This window comes from Galendromus occidentalis, unplaced genomic scaffold, assembly GCF_000255335.2.
Source record: "Galendromus occidentalis unplaced genomic scaffold, Mocc_1.1 scf7180000076583, whole genome shotgun sequence".
Taxonomy (NCBI): domain Eukaryota; kingdom Metazoa; phylum Arthropoda; class Arachnida; order Mesostigmata; family Phytoseiidae; genus Galendromus; species Galendromus occidentalis.
Window position 1 is genome coordinate 1,037,077 of NW_003804572.1, and position 26,412 is coordinate 1,063,488.

General features: G+C 52.6%; 2 protein-coding genes across 2 annotated transcripts in view; both read left to right on the plus strand.

Annotated features, from left to right (window-relative positions):
• The window catches only part of LOC100906338 (neural cell adhesion molecule 1), a 132,154-nt gene extending 109,925 nt beyond the window's left edge, over positions 1 to 22,229 (plus strand). Inside the window, exon 17 of the mRNA XM_018642219.1 lies at positions 21,985 to 22,229. Coding sequence (XP_018497735.1) covers positions 21,985 to 22,229 — 245 coding nt within the window. The remainder of the gene's footprint in view (positions 1 to 21,984) is intronic.
• Positions 22,230 to 24,892: 2,663 nt separating this feature from the next.
• On the plus strand, positions 24,893 to 25,755 carry LOC100906483 (uncharacterized). Its single transcript, XM_003739776.1, has 3 exons — positions 24,893 to 25,014; positions 25,217 to 25,392; positions 25,567 to 25,755. Exons 1-3 carry the CDS (start codon positions 24,954 to 24,956, stop codon positions 25,753 to 25,755), a joined length of 426 nt encoding a protein of 141 aa, XP_003739824.1. The 5' UTR covers positions 24,893 to 24,953.
• Positions 25,756 to 26,412: the final 657 nt, after the last annotated feature.

Here is a 26,412-nt window from a genome sequence, read left to right on the forward strand (position 1 = left end):
GAACGCGTAGAAAATTAGGAAATACAATTCAATCAAATTCTCCCCCGGTGATACGCGATCGAACGCGAAATCAACACCACTCTAGTTCGAACAGTCTGCGACAGCGATCCGCAGAGCATAAATCCGGGTTTCTGAAATTGAGGCTTTCGGCAGCGAGGAGTCGTCCACGAATATCTAGACGTACTCTTCGGTTCACACTGATTGTGAGTGAGCGTTCATCAGCGGCTATTCCCCCATTTCGAGAGCAACTGCGTCGCTCGAGAGAGCCGCGCAGTTCCTCGAGCCATGTCACCGCCGCTCAGATGAAATTAGCTTAATTGTGAGTTTTTACCTTCTGAAGAGCTCGATACCCCCTAAAATCTGAGACTTTCGGCTCTGCTGCAAACGCAGAGAATTCAATCGCAGACGTTCCCGGCTCCTGTTACAGTGCATAAAAACTGAATTTCGCTCGTCGGAAATCCGCTGCAGGCAACCTAATGGGCACTTGATCGGCTTTCGGTGCTCGGAGCTGCCTGCGAGTCCGCGTTCCGGGAAACATTCCAAAGAAGATTATTTCTAACGAGATTGACGGCCGCACGAGTTCTCAATCAAAATTCTTGCGACTGACGACAGTTGCCTCGCTGAGGCTGGATAATAAGCTCAGATGTTTCGCCATTGCATTTATGCTGAGCGAAGCACGCTGGCAGGCAGGCAGATGCCTGGCCCGACTTTGGCGGAATGAGGATTTCCTGTTTCGACTGCGGCGAGTCCAATTTCGTCAGGGAAGCTTCGGAAATGAGCGGAAATCGGCCGAAGTCCACCCGGAACGAGAGGAGAACTCATAGGAAATTTCGGATTTGATTCCTGTTCGCGAGATGTGGGCGGAGCCGTTCGAACATGGAGATCCATGGACGTGAATCAGACGGGGAACATTCTCGAGAGCGAGAAAACTCGGGAATCGATGGCCTCAATACAGCGAGTCGATGCTGTCGAGCGGCCCGAGAAACTTCGCTCCGATTTCCCCGGGGCTCCGTGAGATCGCTCGAATCGAGAGGACCGTTAATACATCTAAGCGATGAGAATGTACGGCTACGGCTCTGAACGGCTGTACTGCGAAAGCTCGCAGTCGATCGCTTATCGACCATCGTTTCTGGAAACGTTGAGGAAGAATCGCCGCTGCACATTAGATGCTGCGAGCATCTCGGATACGATCGTGAGGGAATCGATGGTCCGTCTTGGACCCTGCCATTGGCTTACCCATGAATGGGGACTCTACTATCGCGAAACTTCGTTTTCTGCAGCGACGTCCTCGGTCGTTCGAAGTTAGCGTCTCGTATCCTCCGGCTGCGTTCCGATCCGTCCTACGGGATTTCTCCTTTCACCCCAACACCTCCACGTTTCACAGCGCACCTCGATATGATATGAAGGAATTAGAATACTTGATTGCTGTTTCAGCTCCGGCTGTCTCTCGGACTCCTGAGCTCGGGCTGAGGTCCTATTTCGGTCGTGGAGGCAAACGATCCTCACGTCAGCGCTAAAGCCTATTCATCCTTCTGCAGAAGATAAAACCCTCGGCCGCGCCTTCGAGGCTTCAAAATTGAGTTCACGCTCCTCTGACCTCTGAGCCATCTCTCTCGGATATAGCCCGGAGGAGGAGAAGCGGACAGGCTGGGGATCGAGCGAGCGGGTCCGATATAATAATAAGATCTCGCGCTAAGGAATCGAATGTGTTTTTCCTTCCGCAAGACAACGGGCACGAGAATTTTCGCAATATATTTGTTCCGGGCGCCCTGGCTCCTCGATCGGGAGAATTTATCACAATGCTCACGGACGGCGACGACGCGGCATCCCACGAGCGAAGATGAGCTGCTGAGTGACAGTTTGTAATAAAAGCATCAAGCGGTGACATCCATTGCTAAATCTGAACAAAACGAGGATTCGGTAGCCTGCCAGCGCGTTCGTTGCCCGGCGGGAATTTCCGTCTGAGAGTTTCCGCGCGCCGCCACTTCGATACTTTGAGGCTTATTGGTCAACAGCGACCGCGCCAGATGTTGGCCATGTTCTGCTTGACCTGATTTATGAGACGCTCAGAAAGAACTGCTCCGTAGCAGGGGCAGCAGCTGGTCGGAACTTGACTTCGTTACAGTTGTCAACACCGAACGAGGAACATTTTCCGTGCTAATGCACCGCATGGATGGCCTTTGGCCAGCAGATGTCGACCGTGCTCCCATGAGGCAGCGGTTTCGAGTGATCTCCTTACGACTCAATCGCGGACGGCGGTCCAGATTCTATTCGAGTCCTCGAATGAAGTCCCTCCGTTCCCAATGCGAGCGCCGAGAGAATTGTCCGGCCGCGCCGCTCCGTGGGGTCGTTGCGAGTCGCCAACCCGTGAGCGAGATCCTGCGAAGTCAAAATCCGCTGTAGACCTTCGTGTTTGGCCGCGCTTCCTCCAGCTTCGAGCATGAATTATCGCTGAGCTTGTTTTTCGACCTGATGGATGTACGTGATATTGCAAGGTGCTTTGAGGGTCCACCTAGCAGGTGCTTTCTCCTTTCGTACTTATTGCGAGTCACGTAGCTGCAAACTAATCAATGAACAACGTGCTCAATCGAGTGGACGAAGTCGTTGGAATAGGAGATTCGGCACAGAAAGGCCCATTCTATTAGGTCGCAACGACTCATGGAAACTTCTAGTAACGGAAGCCTCCAACAATCGGAATTCGTATTGGCGATCGATATCTGTCCCCCAAAGACACCCCGCGGCATGAATTCGGGGTATCTACCCGCATGCGTTCGACATGTGTGGAATCGGGAGTTGAATCGCGGGTCGCGAACCTCCGGGCTCGTATCTTCTCGTTCAATGACTTGTGACGTACAGCGGTCAGTGTTAGCCAGCAAACTCTGAAACGTGCCCGACCGAGGGCAAAAACCAGGGGCGCCCGATGACGACTGCGGTCATAATTAGGGTTAATTACTACCTAGATCAATGGCCGTTTGCGGGCGTCGCCGCTCCTTTCGGTACATTTCCCACCGACTCAATCAGAAAAGTCGACACCACCCGTCATGGGCTCCTTCGGACCGTTTTCGCCAATAATTATGATTGAGCAGCGTCCATCGGATGCGAATCGCCGAATAGTTTTGTCTCGGCGGGTCCAGCGAGATTTCCATCCTTTTTTTTCGAGAAGATCTATTTTTTGGAACATCGACGAGATGTCGAGCTGACGGGATGAGATCTCGATTCGTAGCGAAGATACTCGGCGAGGGACTGTCGATGGGGCTTCCTTTTGAGAAACGGGCCCCTGCTAAAAAGGGTTGCCGCGATACCGCTGTGGAATTCCTCGCTTCTCGCTCTCGACACCGCTCCGTGAGACTCGGCGCATTAAGCTTGAGGGATCGTCCTCGAACCGTCCGACGCGGCGGACTGCTCCCGCGCTCGTGTACACGTCGTCTTTATTAGCGTTCCTTTCGAGTTCTCCGAAGCGAATTATCATGTCCAGGTCAGTGGATCCAGGCGTTGGAATGTCATCCTTTACAGTCTCACGGGGAGCTCCGCAGTCCTCAGTCGACTGATCGGATGAATACTTGACGTCGCGTTCCCCTCCAGCAGAGCTGATGAGGCAGCGTGGATCGCGAAACTTCGGGAATCCACTTCGGATGCGTGTAAGTTCTGTTGGAAATTCGAAAGTTGAGACGTCACCATCCGCTGGCTCCAGTTAGAAAAGAAGAAAAACTGTCGACCGTCTTACGGAACAAGTTTCCGCTCAATTCTCGAGCAGCTCATAAAAGAGTATCGCTGCGAACGAAGTCGCTGATACCGAGCGGAGGTGCCGTGGAGAAACTCGGTGGGCAATGAGGGAGAGTCGGGGCGAAATAAAAGCGAAAGAAATAGAGCTGCCTTAACGAGAATCCACCGAGCTAGTTTCCTCTAAAGTGGAGGTGTCAAGCGACGTCGTCGACGACGACCGCGGCTGCTTGTCGCCGGGCCGAGCGTCCATTTGGCGAGCTTTGAGTGAGTTTTTCCCCCTATTTCCTACTTCTCCTCGTCTATCTCCGTGTCGCTTTTGTCGTTCGTTTTCGTCCTCCCCCAGGGAGTGAATCTTTCTCAATTTAGATCCAGCTTAGCTCGACTTGACTCGGTCGCTCAAGCCGAGCTGACTGAGCCAGCCTGACTGGCAGGACAGGGTTGGCGTGCGTTCCCCGGAGGCCATGATGCGTTTCTCTCTCGGTCGGTCGACCGGACGGCCGGTCGCTTCGTCAGTCCGTCCTTCAGTCCCTCCGTCAGTCCGTCGGCTCGCTCACCGCTCTGAGGATGGGGGGCTCCTTCTTCAACGCTACTAGTTCCGTCACATCAGTGCGCGGTCCGCGTTTCGTTCCACGTTCCTTCACACTTCCCCAACATGTGACTTGCTTGCGGCCGCTGCTGCTGTTGCTGCTGCTCCTCACCCTGTGTTCGCCGCCGCCGCCACTGCTGCCGTCGTTTATAAAGTTCTTGGGAAGCGTCCCGAGGCGATTTGTCGCACACGATTCTCTCTTCGGCCTCCATTGCCTGCGCGGTCTTTATGGCGCTTTACGAGGTTCCGCCGATTCGGGTATTCTAGTCACCGTAGTTGTTCATCAGCATATTCATTGATTATCAGGACAGTAGGCTATTCGCCCCACCGCTCCATTGCCTTGCGCCACCTTATGTCGCGCAGGTAGGTTTGCCGCGTTGGTGCTCCGAAAGTACTCGCTATGAGACCTCGGGACGCCCTCGTGGAACGGACTCGGCGGAAACGACACTGCGGCTCGGAAACACCTCCAACTCGATCAAGCATTCCTCTGTTCGACAGCTACACGATTTTTCACTTTACCTCTGACATATTCATGCGGGAAAAGTCCTTATTCACTCCTATCCGTCGCCCCGGCTCTACGTGCTCGACGGAGACCTGTCACTGCAGGAAGGAATCTCCGCGAGCCGGAACGAGGCGAGATTTCCCGGAGCCGAGTCAGCACATTTCCCAAGGAAGAAAACTCGCTCCTCAAATCAGTCCTTCATTAGCGGCACGCTAGTCGTCCTCACGAATGGTCACCGGGCTCTGAAAAGGAGTCTGAACAGAAGAACTTCTCCCCCTGTTCAGAGATCCCCGACCCGAAGCCGTTCAACATGTCGCAGAGAGAAACTCTCTTGAGAATCAGCAACACATCCTAAAAGTCCTTCGGCAATTCATCTCCTGCCGGCTGCGCAAGTATTTCGATACTCTACCCGACGCCGGTTCCTCGAAACTTTTCCTTTTGTTTTCCGATTCCTTGTAAGCGCTGCTGAGCATTCTCAACATTCTCTCTCTCGGATTTCAAGCTTGACAGCAATTTGGAGACATGTCAAACAACTCCGGGCTGTCATTCCTGCAACTGAACATCTGGTTTCTCTCGACAGTCCAGCTCCTGTTCTTTCGCGCGACACAGGATCGGCTCCCGGCTCGCTCGAGACTTTCGCGCGACGGAACGCAGCCCACACCGTCTTGAAATGACTAAATCGAAGTTCGCAGTCGACTACGAATCGCGATCCGCTTCGCAGGTTGCTGTTCAAGGAAATACACATATCGAGCTGATTGCTTTTCCGGTCGAGTCACCGACCGCCCGCTGAGATTTCGTACTTTTTCCGCGAGGCAGAGCTACTGTGTGAGCAAGTGCATTTGCTCCAGCTGCTCGGACCGGCCATAAGGGAGAACTGTTACGAATCTCGAAGTGGAGCCCGCTCACGTTGAAAATCTTACGGGTCGGAGTTTCATGAGAGTGCTCCTCCGGAGCGACTGCAGGTCCGATTCCTGGCGGGTGTGGACTCGCTCCATCGATCTGGAAGTCAAACACGCGGATAAAGGAGGGACGGAGGAGATTACACTTGAGTGGGGAAAATTCTCTAGAAGGGACTCGGAAACCGATGGTCGAAGGGATAGGAGGTCCAGAGCCCCATCCCCGTAGGGTCGACTGCGTATGTACTCCGGCTCCTGTGGAATTCTTCGACTCGCGGGGGAATCAGCACAAAGCGATGTTCCTATCTGAGAGCTGCGTCCCCTCGGAAAGGCGCGTCGGCAATCGTCGAATGTTCAGAATTCCTCATGGCTCCGTCACTGTGGCGTGATCGCATCCCCCGGAAGGCTGCGTTGGCGTCCGGTCGGAGGCCCGGAGCAGTCACGCGGGCGTGATCCGATGATGCGTCCATACCGATACCTTCTCAATCGCTATCAGTACAATTAGCTATTCATTCAACTCCAGGATCTATGGTGGAATCCTTCCGCCCTCCATAAGTCGTTTGACGCATGTTTCGGATGAGGAGTCCCCGCCAACACGGGGACTCCAGGGAAAGCGCAAGTAGACAACGACTGTGCGAGAGAACGAGTAACCCGGCTTGCGAAAAACACGAAGCTCGACGACGCGACCTAGTCGCTCCTCGCACATCCTTCTCCTTTCGCTCATTTTCGCGAAGGAGTTCGTCTCGGGACCTCGCGGGACATGCACCGACGAGTGACGCAGGGGAAAATATTCCCCCTGTCGCTCGAGTTATTTGCAGGAAAGCGTCCACCGCATTCGAACCTCTTGATCGATAGGCTGCAGGTTGTCCGGTTGACAACGTATATCCATTTTGCGTACGCTGCCGTCTTTGCCAATGTCACCGTGATGGATTGAGAGCCCCCGAGAATAGTGCACTCTGAACGACGACGCCGTGCTGCCGCTGTTCCCTTGTATTGGTATTCAAGTTCCTCTTGGGTCAGCTGGGTTCACCAACAACGGAAGTCCGAGGAGTTGTTCCGCTTTCGAACATCGAAAGTCGTCGCCCAGCTAATCCCCAAAGACCCCGAGGAATAGGAGCAGTTTCGCGAGAAATTATTCCTGTGAATGGATCGGGAGAGTCGGTCGACACAATGGGAGCCTGTAGCCGAAGAACCAGCGGAGATCCACGCTGAAACTTCGGTGCAAACTCGGAGAGACTCTGCTCAAAGTCGGAGCTCTGCTCCTCAAACTCGGGGATCCTTTCCGGAAAGAAACTCCTGATTGCCGGCAAGCCTCAGAACTCGGACCGTCGTCATCGCAGAGTGCTCAGATGTTGCGAAGCTTAAGCCGCGAGTTTCGCCCCGCTGAAAAGCCACCCGCGGCGACGATGGGGAAGTTTTGAGAAGAGAGCAGAACTAGTGGGGGATCTTTGTTCCTCTCATTCCCCGCACTCCGTGCACACATTGGATGATATGGACACGGCATATGAATTGCAGTGAGCCTAATGTCGATCCTCGATCGAAGGAGGCTCGCCGAAACAATGGAACTCGGCGGCGGGGCGTTCTTCCTCATCCGTTCTCGGCTCCGCGAGCGCTCGTGAACATTCAGTATTTTTTTCGAGTGACCGCTTGGTAGACCGGCCTATGACCGGAGAGCCGTGGATACAGGAGACCTTGATCCTTTCCCCGTTCCTCATTCATCTTGGGACGATCCATGGCATCTGGCGTTTTCATGATTCTTCGAAGGTCTCAGCTCGGTGCGCACCTCAGGCCATGATGGGAATCCTGTGTGATCGGTCTTGCCGACGCCAAGTCCACTCGCGTCGGTCTGTTGCTTGCTCCGCATATCGGTCTTTCCCTATTCATGGAACGCGTGGTGAATGGATCCTCATGGTGCATTCATCCTCTGGCGCTGACCACCTATGATTCGCGCTAGAAGCCAGCGGCGAAAAAGGGTTCCTCGATACGTACCTGGAAATATTCTCCCTGGAACGATCGAGGCATAGAAGTGGCCGATAGGGACTCGGATTCAGAGTGAAACGACGGAATGGGGCCACGTGCTCTTCCATATCGAGTTCTCACGTCAAGCTGAGGGCGGATGGGGAACTTCTTCGCAGCGATAAAGTAGGAGCCATGAGCTGTCATGTATCTGTGTAGCCGACAGGCAGAACAAGCTCCTCGAGTTCCAAGCCTGCTCTGGGAAGCGCTCTCCAGCTAGGTAGACAGCGCGGATGGGCCGACTGCAGAGACGTCGCGACTCCAGAGACTCTGCTTTCCTATCCGACGGGTGGGCGGCTCCGGGAAGCGGTATTCGTGACAATCTCGTGAGGCCCATCCCTGTGGTCCGTGATTCCCCAGACGGAAACGGTGAAACCATTAAACACCACCGGGAGATCTCCCAGGAGAGCTCCCCGTCCGCGTAAAAATGTCAAGGGGTTCATTCACTTTGGCTGAGACGCGATCGAGGGAGACGACCGCGTCGGTGAAATGGAGGAAAGAGGGATTCACAGTAACCGAAACAGCGGAAGTCGGTGCGATACTTTTGCTCTTCTCGTAAGTTTCATGGGAATGTTCTATATGGAGAGCCGCATTTTTCGAGCGAACAAAAACAACCAGCGGCGCATAGAGAGAGAATAGAAATTCTCGAACTCTACAATATTCCACGAAACTTGCAGCACTCGCTCTCCTTCGTATCGATGCTACCGACGCCAGCCGTTTCAACCATTTTATAATGCAAATCAGGTTGAGCTGAGATAAGGCTATCGGGAGCGTATGCAAACGTTCCCGGTGAGCACACTGATTGCTTCCTCGCTTTTGATAGAACTCGAGTAAAAATGTTTGGAGACGCACTCCGGGCTCCTCTCACAGAAGCGAGCGTGACATCGAGTTCTCCATTAACGACTTTCAACTCCCTGGAGAGCACTCAGAGGTAGCAAGGAAGGGAATGGGACATTATGCAAAACAGTGACTCCGTTTTATCATTCGTATGGACTAGACGTGAGACGCAGTCTATCGGAATGAAGGAATACCTGCCTCGCGCACCGACGTGTACATCGCGGGGTCCTCTCCGGTAATACACGCGACTCCCCGAAACACCGTGTGCGTACTTTCGTAAATTATAATTCCGAAACCGAATCCGTCTCCCGCGCTCAGATGTCAGAGAGCGTCTGTCCGAGACGTGCGACGGCCTCTCTATGATGACCGCCGAGAGGGATCATTGGAGAAGCCCACAAAGGTTTTAAGTGGCTTCAAGGAGGTATCCTCTTACGTCATTAGTGAGCGAGTAGGTTTGCCGATTCGGAGGATGACTTCTTCACTCACTTGACCGGGGGCACTCGTTTCGCAAGAACTGTCTAGTGAGAAGCGGGAGCAGAAGGAGCCAGAATCCAAATTGAATCGCGAGCCTATGCTCACTTCAAAGAGATCGGTCCGGCCTCGAGGACTCGTCGTCGTATAGGGACAGAGTTCATATTGTGTCCCTGGAGGAATTCAACAGCGACGGCGACGACGGCGGCGGTGGCGGCAGCAGCAGTGCCTGGGAAGCAATAAGGCCAACAGCGAGCAAGCAGAGAAAGTAATATTCCTTGTACTCTTCCGACTTCGACGAAAGTTCTTTTACGACCAAATAACATTCCCCCTCGAGGGCCTCTGAATTATTTCCGCCACAGGAAAGCACACGCATTCAAGCATCGAACGCCTGCCGGCTAACTTGCTTGCCCTCGAAAGAGATTACGTACACGCACAACGTGTTCCGCCGATCTCAATCATTCGGTGCTTTTCAGCCTGACAGGCCCCGTATTCGACCGTTTGACACCGAGGACAGATGAATGAATGAATCGATGAGTGAACGAGGAACGAATGTACGCAGGAATGTCGACATTCATGACGTGTCGTTTTGTGGCCGTCGCTCGTCGCCGGTGTTTTTTTTTCCCCACGGCGCGGCGTTCCCGCATTCATGCCCGAAAGGTACATCGGTGACATCGCCGTTCCCTTCCTTTGAAAGCACGCCACGGCTGGAATCGCTTGCGAGGAAGTCCGTCGGTGCTCGACTCTGGAGGTCGCGCGACATCCGAAAGAAATATCCCGGTCCCTGGAGTTGTGTTCAGAGTTTAGGACGTAGGAACACCTACGAAAAAGGTCAAAGATATCACAAGAATGTCCGGCCCGAAGCTCAATGCAGTGTTGAGGAGGATCAAAGCGGGAACGAAGTGTCGAGAAGCCTTTTCAGCGGAAATGGTTTCCGTTGACGACCGTGTCATTGTGAACGTTTCTTGGGGAGTCTCTGAGCTCTAAGAGAGAATTATTCGATTTCGAGCCAGCTCCTGTACGGCCAGAGTAATGGCGTGTGATGAAGCCGTTTTTGTGCTCAAAGTTGTAATAGCTGTCTGTTCTGAGACAGAACAGGAAACGAGAGAAATCCAAGCCTCTTCAATCGAGTCCGCCCCGAGAACGGCTCACGACTCGCTGCTGTGAAAATGGCGAGAGCGATTCTTGACATGATGGGTACATACCTGCAATTTCGGTGTCGGAGCCGAACTGACGGTGGATTAGTGATCGATCGATCGGCGCCTGCTTTAGTCCGTTCGCTGACATTTCCACCGTTTCACGGTAATCCATCAAAACTATTCAAAAAAGTCTGTGACCTTTCATGAGCCATTGGTTCGGGGTATGAAGCCACCGGTTTTCCTTGAACGCATTTGGGAGACGGCCGCTTGACGCGAACTGATTGGTTGAGCTCTATCGCATCGCTTTCCACTCCTTCTTTTCTTTCATGCCGCCGCCCGATCTGGCTTGCCCATACGCCGCCGCTCACGTCGAACAGCTCGTTTTCTCTCTGTGCTTTCAATCCCCACGTTCCTTCCCGGGGGAGGCGTTCGGAAGGCAGCTGGCTGACTGGCCGTCTGCTTCTCGTCGAGCTTGATGGGCTCGAGAGAAAACTTTGCTGCTTTTTCTTCGGGGACGCGCAGCCTCGCAAAATCAGCTCGCTTCCTCTTTATTCAATTCATAGGGGCATCCTTTCCCTAATGTTTTTTTTTTCGTTCCTGGACGAGGAAGAGTCATTCTATTAGCGAAAGCGTCGGCATCGTCTTCGAAGCGGCGGAAACGATACGGACGCGGTCTCCCGTAATGATTGCTTGGTCCGTCTAGCGAGAACTCGGATCTCCCTCGCTCTGGCTTGAGATCTCGTAAGTTTGAGGGAAGTATTTACTCGGAGGACCACGGTTTTCGGGAAAGCTGCTTGCAAATTCTTGCTGGTGGTCTTGAACAGGACAGCTAGAATACCCGATCTCATGTCCAGCGTTTCAATTAGACTGGAACAAGTACGGGCAGTTGACGAGGAAAAACTCAGTCCTCTCCTCCATGGTGTAGACTTGCTGAGGATACGTGCCGTCGCCTGACGTAGGTCGCACATTACCATGAATAAGCGCCGGTCACTCAGATTCTATCTTGCGTTGAGAACATCTGATAACGCGGAGCCGTGAAATTCAATTAGCAGATTGAGCGCAGTCGCTAGTACGTGCATTAAGTGAACGTGGTCAACGTCATAACTGAGGATGATGGCTCGTTCCACGTAATCAGGGTCGAGACAGACGCTATTCATCGTGAATTATATGCGAATCTCGAAAGATCGGGAATTTTTGCTCGAATATCATAGTTTTGCAAACTCATTCTTTGATGAAGGCTGCGCTTCGGAGTTGGCGGCGAGGGAAGTTTTCCGTACGCTTCGGCCGGAAATCCTTGGTGGAACCGGAGTTCTCTGAGCTCGCTCCTTATACCGATGAATCTGATCCGAGTCGTCTCAGAGCCTGCGCAGTTTCCCGCGACAGAAAAAGTCTCGGTTCCAGGCCGAATATCCGAATGCCACAGGGAGCCGATGGTCCCTTTTAGTTCTCCGATCGTAGATGAGGGAAGACGCCGAGGTCTCATATGCGAATTCGCCTACGTGCACTAGATGTTCTGGATCGAGGGAAACAGAGGCTTATCTCATTTGCCGCGGAGCGAGAGCACAGCTGAGGGCGTTTGAGGGATGCATCGAAAAGCCGCTCAGCTCAAAGTTTCTCAGGAGGACAGCGTTGACAGAGAACAAGCAAGAGGCGTTTCTTTCTTTGATAGGCACTTCCAAAAGAAAACCCTGATAATGATGAGGACAATCACAGCAGCGGTCGCAGTCTTGTCCTCACAGTTGGAGCTAGCCTGGACGGACGCTCCCGTATCGAAGAGACTCGCAGAGAGCACAGCAGCGGAGCTGACCGATCCCGTTTTTACCGTTCCTTGTTTAACCCCGTGAAGTCGGAGTGGCACTCTCGGATCTCCGATTCCCCCCCTTTTCCCGGAATCTGTCCTCGGTATTTGAAGGTCCTGGTGGTACGATACTACGCTCATCTCTCACGAGGAATGCACCTCGAACTCGGAAGATACCGGTAGGTGGTGTCCGAGTTTCGCCCGATCCGTACGGCTCATCCGATTTCTGATCTGATAAAGGCAAGGGAGGGTTTTGTTCTCCAGGACGGAGCTCTGCTATCGGAGCAGAGGGCAACTCACAGAAAAAGAGGGTCCATCACGGCTGAGCAGCCTACTCAGTCAGTGAGATTCGCACTGGACGCGGAATCATGCGGGTGGAAAAACGGGGCGAGCGGCTTGGGAATTCGTTTTATTAACTGAGCTGTGGTGATCGATGTATCTCGTTTCTCGACTTGCTGATTTGGGGATATCCAGCACTCCATCATCCGTAAGGGAGCGAGAACCTCAGGGGAATGATCCCTCCAAATCAGGATCCTAGCCGAAGCTTCTAGACCGAATCCCTTACAGCCGACATTCAGAGGAACCGGTATCATAGATGCAAGTGTGGAAAGAAGCGTTATTCGTACGATTCCTCCGCGCCTTCGGTCATGGGCTGCATACGTCTGTCGATGACAGATGCCGGATTACTCCACAATCAACGAGTCCCGGGCGTAATTCACCGAACGTAAGCGCTTCTCTTCATCCTCCTCGAGCGTCCCGACGGAGCGGCATTGACGATTCCCCTCTCAAAGGGAAATCCGACGACGAAAAAAATCAACATGCCTCTTTGATGGTCGGAGACGGAAAAGAGCACAGCGTTGCCGATTTGTGATTACTGTAGTGTGGTGGCTAGGACTTCGCTTGGAAGAAAGTAGAAAGACTACGTGGTCCAAAATCGCCACTGCACTCTTCTAGTTCAATGAATGAATGGATTCAGAGCGGCACAGACTCGGACCCACTCTTCTTTAGGGCTCCCTCGCGAGGTCAAGACAGGGAAATAGGGCCAAACGTCAGACAGCGATTCTAATATGTAATGTTCATTGTGCGCTGAAGTGCTTGGAGAGATGATATATGGTCGTAGATGATGGGAATGTCGTTCCTTGGCGTCTGGGATGATATCAGCGTTGTCAGAATGATCCCCTCTGACCCCCGGGATCGCTACGGTTGAGTTTCCACTCAATTTTTCCTCAACCGAAAAATGGAAATGACGTTTCTCGTCGATAAGCGCACAGAATCGCGAGTCGCATCGCGAACGCAACGGACGACCGCAAGCCCCGAGCGACGCGACGCTCGTCCAACGGAACTATGTTAGACCCAAAAATTAAAGCAGACGAGGCTGAGGGAGGAAAGAGCAGCTCGGAAAGGTCCCGCCAAATGCTGAGCCATCACGGGAGCAGAATCCAGGCTCAGAAATCACAGGAGCGTAAATCTATCTCATCAGAGGACGCTTTTGTGAGGCGAGGCTGAATGGGTCAATGAACAGCTGCGGACACTCCGTGGACGAATTCTGCGAGAATCGGCAGTCGGAGCCGCTCGTCAGAAGCCTCCTTTCTTCGGAGTCGGAGTTTGGGCTCATTCTTTCCACTATCTTTTTTCATACGCCCGGACGACAGAAAAATAGCGGAAGGAACAGAATCCGCCGCATCGATCGTCTTTCTCTTACTTAGACTTCGAATCAACCTCGTTCGCGAAGAGAGAAACTGAAGCAATACAGGCGCTCGAGCAGTCGCAGCCGTCTCAGTTGGAGAAAATTACAAGGGAGTATTAGAACGACGACGGCGACACGAACAGGAACCGGGGACTTACGACGGATTTCGTTTCCGGCTTAATTCGGGCTCAAGAGATTTGACAATTGGGAGCCTTCTCGGCTTCTTTCCCCCCGCGTTCCTCTTGCTTTCCATTTTTCCGTGTGGGAGCGGCCGAAAACACGGGAAGCGGACGACTCACGCGCTTGAAACAAGCAGTCCGGGCATGGTCCTCCACTCGCTCGTTCCCCGTCGGGCTATGGGGAGGGGGCGGCAGCAGGGAAATTCGAGCTCGAAGTATATTGTGGAACGAGCTCGTTGCGATCAGACGCGAACTCGTCTTCCTCATTCTATGGAGCTCGTCGATAAAAAAGGAAACGTCGCAGCTCGTGACCCAGACATCGTCGACGCGAGCAGAGAAGGCCAGCTTGAAGAAGACTTAGAACTTCGCATCGGTGCATTGTATCCGTGGGGGAGGGGGAGGGGAAATTGTCTCCAGCATGCTGATGCTCCGTTCCGTCGCAAAAGCTCGCGCGGAAGACGTAAACACAATGAGAGAGTTATCGATCCGGTGCGGGTATAGACGGGATTTCTTGAAGGATTGTTCTCCTTTCGATAGAGTGGAGTCGTTCCATCATTTGACGGGTATTCGACTGCCCGCGATCCGACGCTTTCAGCGCCCACCCGAGTTCTCATATTGACGGCAGGCAGGAGCGCTCGCGGGTCAACATGGTTGAGTGAGCTCGGAACATGCCGCTGCGTTGGGAGCGATCTGGGAAACGTTCTCCGCGGATTCCTCGCTCAGGGCTCTCCTGTTTCCGTTCCTCGAGGCGGGTAAAAACGGGTCTCCGATCCTGCTTCGGAGCAATGAGCGATGAACGCTGCTGTTTGTGAGCAAATAAATGGAGATCCAGGAAAAACCATCGCATATAGGTTACCAGGTTAGTATTAGCCGTGATCGATGGTTTATTCATTCCAGCGAAACAGTATTCCACGTATTAATATCGGCCCCGAAATCTCCACCCGCTCACGCCTCCTTCTCTCTAGGCGAGGTAGAACTTGATCCTCTGCTCTAGTCGGAAAATGGTGAAAATTCTTGAGCGCTCACCGGATGCCGTGATCTTCAGAGGCGACGATCTAATGACATCACCAATCATAATCTTTTCCGTTGCTCCGCGTTCCGTTCGAACGCATAACTTCTGCTCCATTTCACCGACGTCGCCCTATGCCGATGAACCAGAGCAACACTCCGGCCTAGATGGAGATCTACTTCGCCTCGGAACTCTCTTATCGTTGAGGGTGGCTCAGAGGAGATCCGTATCACGCGGCTTGGGATGAGGAGACGATTTTTCAACGGAACTCCCCACTATTGGTTGCCTGCTCGATATCGGAATCACATTCAGTTCATTGTGGATTTTCCGGATGATTCGCGAAGGCTCAAGACACACGGAATTTATCGCAGTATCGGGCTCGAGGTGTTTCAGATTCTCAACCACTTCGCGAACTGCGGGGAAAATGTTCTTCCGCAATCAGCAGGAATTGAGCCAGACAGCGAGGAAATTCGGCACTGACATGGATACGGGGCGTTGTTGCTCGAATTAAATTTGATTTCGAATTGTCATTGCCTCAAGCGATCCCCATCTTTAGGTCGTGGGGAAGACCTCTCTCGGTGGAATCTCGAGCATAACATCTTTTCTTTTCCCAGGCATTTTCTCTCAGTAGCGATGCTTCTGCTCCTCCCAATGCTACCCCGAGTTCGTGACATGCCCTTAGGCTTCGAGAAACCCAGCGGAGCAAAAGTGACATTTTGGACATTTTCACTGCGGGCTGCGCGCCAGTGGCCTCTACCGGCTCTCCCATTCTTAGACACGGCCGGGGACTTTCTTCGACGGCGGCGAAGCCTTTGTCTGCCGCAGGCGATCGCAGGGGATCATTCGCTCGTAAAACGCACAACTTGGAATAAAGACGTCACACATTTCACAGAAAACTTTGCTGCCACCGAGATAAAGATTCCATGTCTGACGCAAATTCTGCCGGAGCGGAATAACACTGTGAATTTATTCTCGTGAGACGTTTGCGACTCTCCAAGCGGGGTGAATGTGGTTGACTTGTTTCCAGAGTCGCTGTTTTCAGGAATCAACTTGCCAGCCTCGGACGAGTAAGCGGCGGGATCGCGTTCGCGGAGCAGAACAATACTCGGAATAAGCGGAAAAGAGGAAAGGCTGTCTGATCTCCTTACGAGAACATCTCGGCAAGACCAAGAAACGAAACCGTACACAGATACTCCGATGTTGGAGGTTGCTCCGGCAAATATTTGTTGTTCACTGAGTCTATGGACATTCGGGCATTGAGAGAACGCGTGGACGAGCCTCTCGGGAGCTAAGCTGATATCCTCAACTGAAGGGTATTAATGGACAAACCGCATGGAACAACAGTTGAATCGATCTTCTCGATGAATATAACACGCTTTGGGGCTGCGCTGGCTACGCAAAATTCGAGCTGAGCTGGTAAACTTATTTCTCAACTTTTACGGTATTCCTCAAGGAGTCTCCCCTTAATATCATTTGAAAACATTTCTTCCCCGAAAGCACATAGACCTGTAGATCTCTCTCGTTCCAGCGGGAAGGGGACGGGCGCGAATGCGATATCATTGCTGAGGAGTCAGGGGTTCGCGGAGAAGCGTCGGTGGCGACGTCGCCGCTGAACTTGGAATTGTATGGGTCTGCCGCTGTTGGGAGCGACGGAGGCAGGGAGCAACCGACCAACTAAACAAACAACTGTCTGACTGTCAACAGAGCGTCCGACGATGTCATCTGGGGGAGAGAAAACCGCGAGTTGCGACGGAAACCCCCATACATTACACATGTGCGTTTTCCCTGTACGATACAGAGCGACTCCAATGATGTGGAAACTTAGACGCGTCCGAAACTTCCCACAGTAGACTTCTGCGCTTCTCTCGACCTTTCTAGTTGCTCGCGAATCCGTCACCAGAAACTCGTTGAATTCCGTGCCACTGTACCTGACAGGGGAAGTGGCCCGACTCTTCGAGTGGGGGATGTCCACCTATTCAAGCATGCATCTTCGGAACCTCTTGGATGTTCTGGGACGGATACGCTGCGCGAAATTCATGGCTTCCATCCTCGCCCCCCGCCGAGCCTTGTCCACTCACTGTAATGAATTTCTTTATCCGGGTCAGGGGTGTGCTCACACCAAGGTAAGCAACACGCTTCCTTGTTCCCTCATGATCTCGAGCATTGCTCGTTCCACCTATGGGGGAGTTTCGAGATAGAATCATCTCCAACAAAACTCCTCGACGAACCTTGCGCGGTTCTGGAGATTGGAGGGACTTGACTCGACCGAGAGCTGTTTTCTTCGACTTTTCCATCCTGCTCCACACGGATGCTGTCGCTCAGATCTCTCCTCGGAGCTAACCGTGATCAGATGGGCGATCTTGTTGCAGTTCTCCACCGAGCAGCCGCCTCCACGGTCTGCTGAGAAAAAACGAAATTACTTGCCATCAGAAACTAAATGGAGCGGAACGATCCGGTCCGAGTAATTCGCTATAATGGATCCCGTTTGATCGATAAGTCATTGTGGTTCCTGAAAAAGAAGTTCATCCACTAACCGTGAGGAATTCTGATCCAACAGCTTGTGAGCTTCGAGATACCGATCAGATACAAGTCAGAATGACCTGCGGGTGACCCGTCACCGACGGGGAGTTTTTCTTCCCGATTGAGCGGTATCGAGAATCTCGAACGGCCAGTCCAGAAGGCTCTTTTGGGGAGCTATCGAGCATAGTCTGTAGAAAAAGAGGGACGCACTCTTCGTCCGTGGATCCGCGAGACTTCGGGGTCGCTTGTCCGCCTCAAGAATATTCACGGCATCGCTCCATCGCGACGTCCGAGGTCGAAGCCGGGATCATCCGATGTATCGGAGATTCGCGAATAAGGCTAATTTGCTAAGAGCCTCTCCGGGCACGCGAGTCGATTGACACATCATCAAGTCCTCAATTACGACACTGTCGGGCTTTACGAGCTCGATTGTCCTGACGACCCAGATGCTCGCACGAGCCCTAGAGCCCTGGAGGAACTCCTCGTCTCCCTTGCGAAGCTATCCTACGTGCTAAACGAGCAGTGCGATGCAAGCCAATGCATTCGGATGCCGGAATCCACTGTTACCCATTTCCTACGGAATAACCCGAAACGAGATGCCGATGTAGGTATCTATTGCTTGAAACGAGAGTATTTCCGTTTCTGCTTTGAGCATGAAATCTATTTGCCGTGAATGCATGATCTTCATCCTCGAGCATCGCTCACGAGAGCAAACAGCAACTCCCGCGATCGATTTCCTCGTTTCTCGCAGCTTCCTTGGATCATTCTCCGCCGCACTTCTCCCAATCGAGCATCGGAGAGTCAGTGTCTGTCGAAGCACATTGTCTTCCGGAGGCTAATGAGAGCTTCATTAAACTTTTCCGCAACCTTTCGATAATTTCGAACTTTTTCCGGAGTTCTAAATCGTTTCCTGCATTTATTTTGGAGAGCGACGATCGTTCAATCGAGGGACCTTAGATGATCAAGTCTTGGCTCTGTTCCGTCACAAAAAGTCCGATTTCGCCGACCCCGAGCAGGGGTCGCCTCGAGCCGGTTCTCTCCATTTTCGGGTCCCGTTTCCGAATGGAAACGGGCGAGCCGGTGACTTCGTCAGGAGTGCCTTATCTTCCATCATTCGAAAAATCAGTAAATGAGGAGAAAAAGAGAATATTCGGAGGACCCTCATGAATGGCTTGGTCTCAAGCGCCGCGACGTTGGGACGCCGTTCACGAGGGAAGCTGCCTGACCCAGCTGCTTGTGACATCAAATTAAGCATGAGATTCCTGCATCTTCGTAATGATATATGTGCTTGACAGGATCGTAGGAAGGGTCGCGGCTGAAGGGCATCTCGCGAGGAGAAGCCAAGTCGCTTTTTGCCCCTACTCCGTATACGATGCTCTCGAGATTCACCTTTGTATAATTGAAGGATGAATTCTGTTTGATGACGTAAATCGAAGCTCGCAGTTGGATCGAGACTCATCCCGCAGTTCGAGTTCCACGGTTCCCATCTCGGAGAGTGAAGACAAGATATTCGAGATAATCCGAATCCGAAGTTGGAATGACGCATGGATCCAGCGCGAAACGGTCGGAGGTGACCTCGAAAGTGCTCGATCCGCACAGGTAGCTGGTACGCGCGTCGGGAACACGTGCTCGTCCTGGGCGCCTCCATACGCTGTGGAATCCCGAATGGATCTCGAAGTGAGACTCACCGTCGAGTCATTGCTCCGGATAGATCTCGACGGCAGATGTGTCCGACAGGATCAAGGCCGGAGCGAAGGTTCCAGTCTACGAAGTGTACGTCACGGAGAGGGCAGCAAGTAATTACCATAAGCGGTGTCCTCTATCAAGCCCATCGTTTCCGAGGACCGCAGGAATACATGAACAATATTCACAGAACCTCTCCGTCGTTGGAGGAAACTTCCCCATCCCACTCGGCGGAGAACCTCATTCTGAAGAGGCTTCCGGAACATCTGATGAGTGAAGGCTGTTGAGCGAAAAAATATGAGGAAACTGTATGATGAGTGACTGGTATTGAGCGATTTCACTCGCAGTGTCGCGTTTGAGGTCCGGCGAACATGGAGCTTCAAATGACTCGCTCCCATGCGAGGTAGCAAGAACTCGCGGTTGGCTGACGGTCGTGAGGTCAGCGCACAATCCTCTCCCGCGAGGACTACATTCCGAGTCCCGAGACTCCACTCGGAGAATTCGCGAATACGCAATTCACGCGGTAGGTGAAATCCGCCTCCCGTCGGGCAGGTTCCCGTCAAAAGATTCCGACAGAGTAGAAGCCGATCGTGATCCCGCGGGATTCTTGATCTCTTGAAACCGCCCACCAGAGCGATGCCTCCTCGGTTCCCGGCGCGTTTAATGAATGGCACGCGACCAAATTGAAGTGGCTCAACTCGCGGTAGGAGCTCGAGGGATCCACGAACCAATCGACTCTCGATACTACTGAATCGACGTCACTCCGGTCGAAAGATTTCCTGCGGTCGGCGCAGAGGGTCAGGCGGGGCTGTCGTCGGGGTCGAAGGGGTGGAATCAGCCCTCGACCTTGATTGAGGTCCCAATTGATATCGATTCGCCGCCGTTCCGACCCCAGAGAATTTCTCCTATTCATCTCTCGGTTTTCTCGGGGCTTCACCGGTTTTCCCCCGTCATGCGCTGTAGACATCGCTCCCCGCGGAGGCCTGGACCCCCAGCGATACAGGATCAAGCGGCGGCGGGATAAATAGATGAGGGGAGGCAGAGAGGACGTCGGACGAGCAAGTGACGTCTAATAGTACATACAACACAATACTGACTTGGTGCACCACCAACAGCCGTTTGTCACGGCCGTTAATTCTCTGGCCCGTTGGCAGTGTAGTGCTGTAAATCTTACGCGTCAGCACTTTCATGGGGCGCCACAGAAATTTATTGCGGCTCCCCTCGTTATGGAGTACTACTTCATGCTGCGAATTCCTCCGGTATGAGTGAGCCTATTCCAGTCACGGATCTGCGGCATTCGGAGTAGAGCAAATGGATCGGCCGACGATTTGCTCGAATGCCCGAGACACTCCTCGGGTTCTGTCTCTCCCGCGGGGAACTCGGAGGATTTCGATATTTCCTTCGTACGTCTAAAGCCTTCAGGTCTCGATGTCTTACTTTCTCCGTCGAATACTCGCGATCGATGCGGATTTCCGAACGCAGAAGGGATATTTGAGTTTGGATCCTGAGGCATCTGTTCGAATGTTCCTCCGGAATATGCAAGCGATAGGACGTCGGAGGAAGATGCGGTTACAGCTTTTCGAAACTATCTTCCGTTCCGAGGAGAACGCAATGTATCGTGAGTTGGGATCCCGCGCTCGATTCCCACCCTCGAGAGATACGGGAAGATTGCGAACGATTTCCGAGCTCTAGGGATTTTCAGTTCGAGGAGCTCCATGAGATTCCAGCATCAGGCTTCCCGGGAAGGCATGAAGGGATGGGAGCGAACTCTATGCTACTAGAATACGATGATGATACGGGAGCTGCTCTTCTAAACGGAATCTTCGTGTGCACCGGACGGTAAGGAGAAATGACAAGTATCACTTCGGGACCGGGGACGACGAACCCGGATCTTGCTCTTCCCAAAAAAACGCGGTGGCCGTGGGAGAATTCGTCGTCGGACTGCGTAGTCATCTCATCGGATCCATGAATGAAACGATCATAGCGTGGTGTCGCTGTTCTGAAATGGTATCGAGCACCTCTGAAATGTTAGAGGAATGTTCGTTAATTTCCTAATGGACCCGAGGTCTGCCGTGGAAATTTCAAGGAAGCTCTCGCTCCTTCGTTAGTTTCGTCCTCCGGTCGATCGCCAGCTGAGCAAATGCCGGAGCGACTTCAGCTGCGGAGAATCTCCCCGACTCCCCGATCCTGCGTACGGGTAGAAGCGAGTGAAGGGAGAGCCCAATTAACCCCGATGGGCGTCTCGTGAAGTTTTTAGGCCTCCTGAGCCATCACTGACAGCCGAGGAGAGGGAGGAGAAAACGAAGCTACTTCAGATAAAAATGGTTCCTGGGATCGAGCTCAGTCACACTCCCTTTGTTTTCTTTCGAGAAGTGTTTTGAGCCGAGACATCGCCGGAGAGAGAAGATTAGTTTGTCTGCGTCAAGACCTCACTCCCCCGTTCTCGTGGGGCTCCCTCGCCTCCCACCGGCGGCGCCGTCTCACCACACTACCGACGACGGGATGACACCGTCCGAATTTTTCTGATGCTGAACCATTTATTGTTGCGAGTTGCGCGAAACACTGGGGAATCACTGCAACAGCAGCTTCGGAGGATATAGATTCCCAAGGCCCGAATCCATTGACAGGAGAAAGAGGAGCGAGGGGGAGAACAATGGGTCGAATGTCGATGGACGACGGGCGTCCTCTGGTGCTTTCGGTTCGTCATCTGGGAGCAGCGAATGGAGACCTTTCACGTCACTTCCGGTCGTTCCCCGGGCGAAATTTCCGCCATGTAAGAGACATTGTCAGGCATCGATCTGAGGTGAACAAAACCTGTGCCTGATCCGTAACTCCTCCTTTTTTCTAAAGACAACAACGTAGGTGATAAACCTACGCCCCGAACGAAATAAATAGGAGATATTCATCGAAGTTCATCGCTAAGGATCGACTACCTCAGTATCCGTGGAGCTCGTCGACATGCTTTCAACCGGAAACCAGGTGATGATGTTGAAGCCTCCATCAAACCCGTTCCATTGTGACATTCATTACGCGCATGATGTCAGCATAGCGAAGAACAATTTCGTGTTCGCCTGGCCGGGGGCATGGTGGTCGCAATGGGCACCCGGAATTTATTGTCTGGGCATCGTTTTCATACTGTGCCAGCTGAACACGCAGTGCATAGTGAATGGCAACGTACACTAGTTGTAATGTTGTTCCCAGGTGCAGTTTATCTTGTCAAATAGGAGGCAGTTGTTGCCGCAAACGCTGCAGCGGCCCACCAACGAAACCACCAAACGACCGAGCTTTTGTGATAGAAAAGAAATATACACACGTAGAAGGAACCTCGAGAGATGAAAGCCGTCTCGAGCTATTCGCCTTCAGACGCGAGTGCTGAATGGGGAGCTCTTCGATTTTCCGGCGGTCACACATAGCCTGTACAAGGCCCCAGCTCCTGCCTGGAGCATTCAACAATTTTCCTTTGAAGTAGACTTGAGGAAAATTGAAGTCTCTTCTGAGTGTTGGGAAACGTTTTCACGAATTCGGTCAACAACCTCCGGCAACCCAAAGCCACATATTCAATGGCTGCCCCGTCTTTCAACGCGATTCGCCGGCGAGCATAAAATTCTCACGTACGGAAATCGGACGTCGCCTCTATTTCCTTATACTCCACTGCGTACATCTTCACCGAAGAGTAAGAGGATCCTTTTCCGTAGACAAACGAGGGGCTTCAGTGCCAGGCGAGGGCGTAGACGAAAAATGAGGTCGTGATTAGCAGACCCGCCCCAGGCTCGGCTACAACAAGAAAACAAGAACACGGTCCCACGAAGCGCTTGAGTCGTCGCCACAACGGATCCTTCCCTGGGAACGATTCCGGAGCCAGCCAGCTTGACCGACCGACCGACTGGCTTCCCGACTGTCTGGGGAGCTGGCTGACTGAGTCCCTGCTTACGAGACGAGAGAGGGGCAGACGTGATTTGCCTGCTGCTCATCCCCATCGTTTCTCCCAGATAAAAGCAAAAGCACGCTCTAGATTAATCCACCCAAAGCTAGATAAAAAAGCGGAGTAGGAAAATCGCAGAAACGGCGGAGGGCCAGCCAGCGCCGAGACCGGCGGAGGACGGGAGGAGATCAGATCCAAACGGGGAAAGATTGGGAATCATGAAGAGACCTCCCCGAAAGGGGCACAAACTAACAGGGACTCCGTCGCAGGAACAGCAGCTGCAGCCGAGACCCGGAACGTCCCCGTTTCTCTTCCTATCTCGGCGTTCTCCCTCGTCCTCGGCGGGAAGCTATCTGAAGGTTCATTCCGGCGAATTCCGCCGAACGGCTCGCGAACCATCGCGAGAGCCGGCCGTCTTCCCCAACTTTTTTTTGTTGCCGGAGTGATATCTATCTCCTGTCTCATCAAGTTTAATGTATGGGTCGCTCGATTCGGATAATTACGCCTCTGGAACCAGCATTTTCAGGCTGACTCCCATCTACATTGTTCTCGGTTCCCTGTTTTCTCTTTCTCCTCAATTTTCCCCGCGAGCAGCGGTATCTGGGCACCTGGGATCGAGGGAGAGCGCGTACATCGTGCGGCGGTGCTGCTTTACGCTCCATTCCTGCGTTAATTCAGATGTGTACAGAGAATTATTCCGTCAAAGTTCGCCTGCGAGCGCGAGAGCTTATCGATTACGCAGACTGAGCAAATGACCGAGGGGAACGGGAGGGCTAGAAGCTTCACCTTTCGGAAAAAAGGACGTGCTCGGCGCTCGAGGCGCTGCTCGCGTCATCAGCAGCCACATGATATCGAGTTTTGATCCGCACGAACTCGGAAACTTCACTCGACGAGGAAGAAAAACGATCCGAGTAGTTATCACATCACGATATCGATTTCCTGTCGGGAATATCGAAATGATATCGTTTCCGAAAGACGTGAGACTATTCGACAACTCCAACGTACCCTTCAGATGTTTGCCAATATCTCTTCTTGAAATTCTGAGCCGGGAGGGTTGTCCGTGATATAGAGAGAGGTCGCAGAGAATTGAAACCTTGCCCTCCCATGTGGAAACTTCGATTCTGCTGCAATCCCTGCGTTTCTCCATTGGTAACATCGATACGGATGCCGACTCGGTGGGGACCTGCTGACCCGAGAGCTTCTTTAATTCGACGCATCTATGTAGAAAGCGGTGCATTGGATTTCCGCCGAGGAATCACTCGAGCAGACATCTCCGCTCCAAATTATGCCAACCGATGGGGAAACGACGCGGGAAATCTCCCGGAACCGATTTTTCATTTCTCATATATGTATCCGGGACCAGGATGCGCTCTACGATTCCTGCAGACAATCATACTCCCTGTCAGATGACTGAGGAGCGGCAACTTCTACGGTTGACCTGATCTGAATAAAATGTACGTAATGAATGCAGTCAATCAGCTTCGGTGACCTCGCAGACCGTACAGACCACCGCTATGGGGAACTGGTCGCCTGAAATGCACTTCACGCTTGAGGGCGTCTTCTACGCTTGACGACTCTCGGGTGCTTCAATATCCCCTGAGAGTACACTTCTGCTGCTCATACTCGTAGCAGACGGCTCGGCGGACGAGCTTAGTCAGCGATTTCTTTTTGATGAGCCCCACTCGTGAATTGATTTCGCCTCCTGTGTTAATCAAAAAGAACTAACGAGCACCCGTTCGATTTCCACCGCAATGAACACGGGAACCCGCGTCATCTTCAGCTTGACCCTCTTTGGCTCGGTCGTAGGGCGGTGCGACAGCGAGACCGTGTGTAGCCTCAGACAACAAAGCACCTGAAATCGTACAACGGCGCCGAGTTATTTGACAACGGCGGCACTATCATGCCGCTGCCGAGTTCCACACTCGCTGTCGTGGTTTGAAAGCGTAAACCAGATTATTTTTTGCTCAACCCGCAACCCAACAAAGATGGAAAGGACGTTGCTTCTATTTGTGACTGCGCTTTTGTTCTCGCCTGAGGCCGCCCAACGTGAGTACGTCCCTCAGAGTTCGGTCCGGGGCGGATATGATCCGTATACCTTTTCGTTGACCGCTAGCACTCTCTGACTACCGTTAGCTCCGAATGGGAACCCTGCCCGGAGCCTGTCTGGTTCAACCAGGCTCTGGTCCTTATTCCTCGATCGCTCCCGATGGAATTCCCATTAGCTTCGAGCGTTCGTTTCCGGATTCAGGTGGAGGCATCGGAAAATACCAAGGGAAGAGAGTCGGATGCTTCCAGTGCGATGCCGACTTCACGTTCAACGCGGAAAAATACGCGCATAACCACAGTTGTCTCGCTGGGCCATCTGATCCGAAGGAACGAGAACGTGGAATCGCTCAGTGTAGTCAGAACTCACGGTATTGCTTGGTGAGTTCCTCACGAGTGGGAAATTACTATTTCAATCACGTCAGCTCACCCTCTAATCCGAGCTCAGAATCACAGCGGTAACGTGGAGGTGTTGCTTGAGAATCTCTCGGGAATTCAAATTGAATGCTTTGAGGCCTGAGGGCGCTGAGTTGAATACAAACGACGTTTTTTCAGGCCGAGGTGACTCGTTTGAATGGGGTTTTAACGAGTTTTTCAAGGAAATGCGCTGAATCCTGTGAACTGAATTGCATACAGAGCGGTTACGCCATGGACACCGAGATCTGCACGTACTGCTGCGAGTCGTTCGCGTATTGTGCGGAAAATCGCAATAAGATCGACAATTTGCATCGCGGTGTCAACTGACGACCGGAATTCTCATCAATCTGACCGCAGCTATCTCCGACCCTTCCACAAGATTTTCATATTATTTCTGATCGTCGACATTTTATCTACCCAAAAAATGGGTCTCTGTCTGGGGTTTTATGGAAGGAATAAAATGATTTGAGGTGAGGTTACCGTATGCGTCTTCGAATTCCCTTAAGCTTCTCATTCGACTCTTGTGTGGAAATGAGTCCTAGAAAACTGACTCGTATGGCTAAGAAAGTTCGCTACGCCATGCAATCCGAGTATTATTTCTGCTACCTAGGTATTATACCTGACGGATTCCGGCGGCGGCTACCGCTCCGCATGACGGCGGAAAAAGAAGACGGTCTCATACCCGGACGGGGAGAAGAGAGCCGGCGTGAAAACTCTCGTTTCCTCTATTAGGAAGGATTGAGACACTCTTATTCAGCGGGAGGATTCCCGCAAGCGCCTTGTGGGAGGATCGAGGAGCCCGTGTAAGGCATACCTACAACTACTAGTAAGCCCGCCGCTATTCAGCTTCCCGTGTGACGACGTTCTAATCAAGTCAGTCTCTGGAGACATGACAGCCTTGCCCAGCCGGCGCCTCGAGTCTCCCTTGTGATTCTAATCAATCCTTCATTCCCTTCATATTTCAGCGGCCGCACGGGACGAGTG

Coding starts and splice junctions, on each gene's coding strand:
- LOC100906483 (XM_003739776.1), top strand. CDS start 24,954: ATGGAAAGGACGTTGCTTCTATTTGTGACTGCGCTTTTGTTCTCGCCT. Junction 25,015..25,216: donor CTCGCCTGAGGCCGCCCAAC/GTGAGTACGTCC, acceptor TTCCGGATTCAG/GTGGAGGCATCGGAAAATAC. Junction 25,393..25,566: donor AGAACTCACGGTATTGCTTG/GTGAGTTCCTCA, acceptor ACGTTTTTTCAG/GCCGAGGTGACTCGTTTGAA.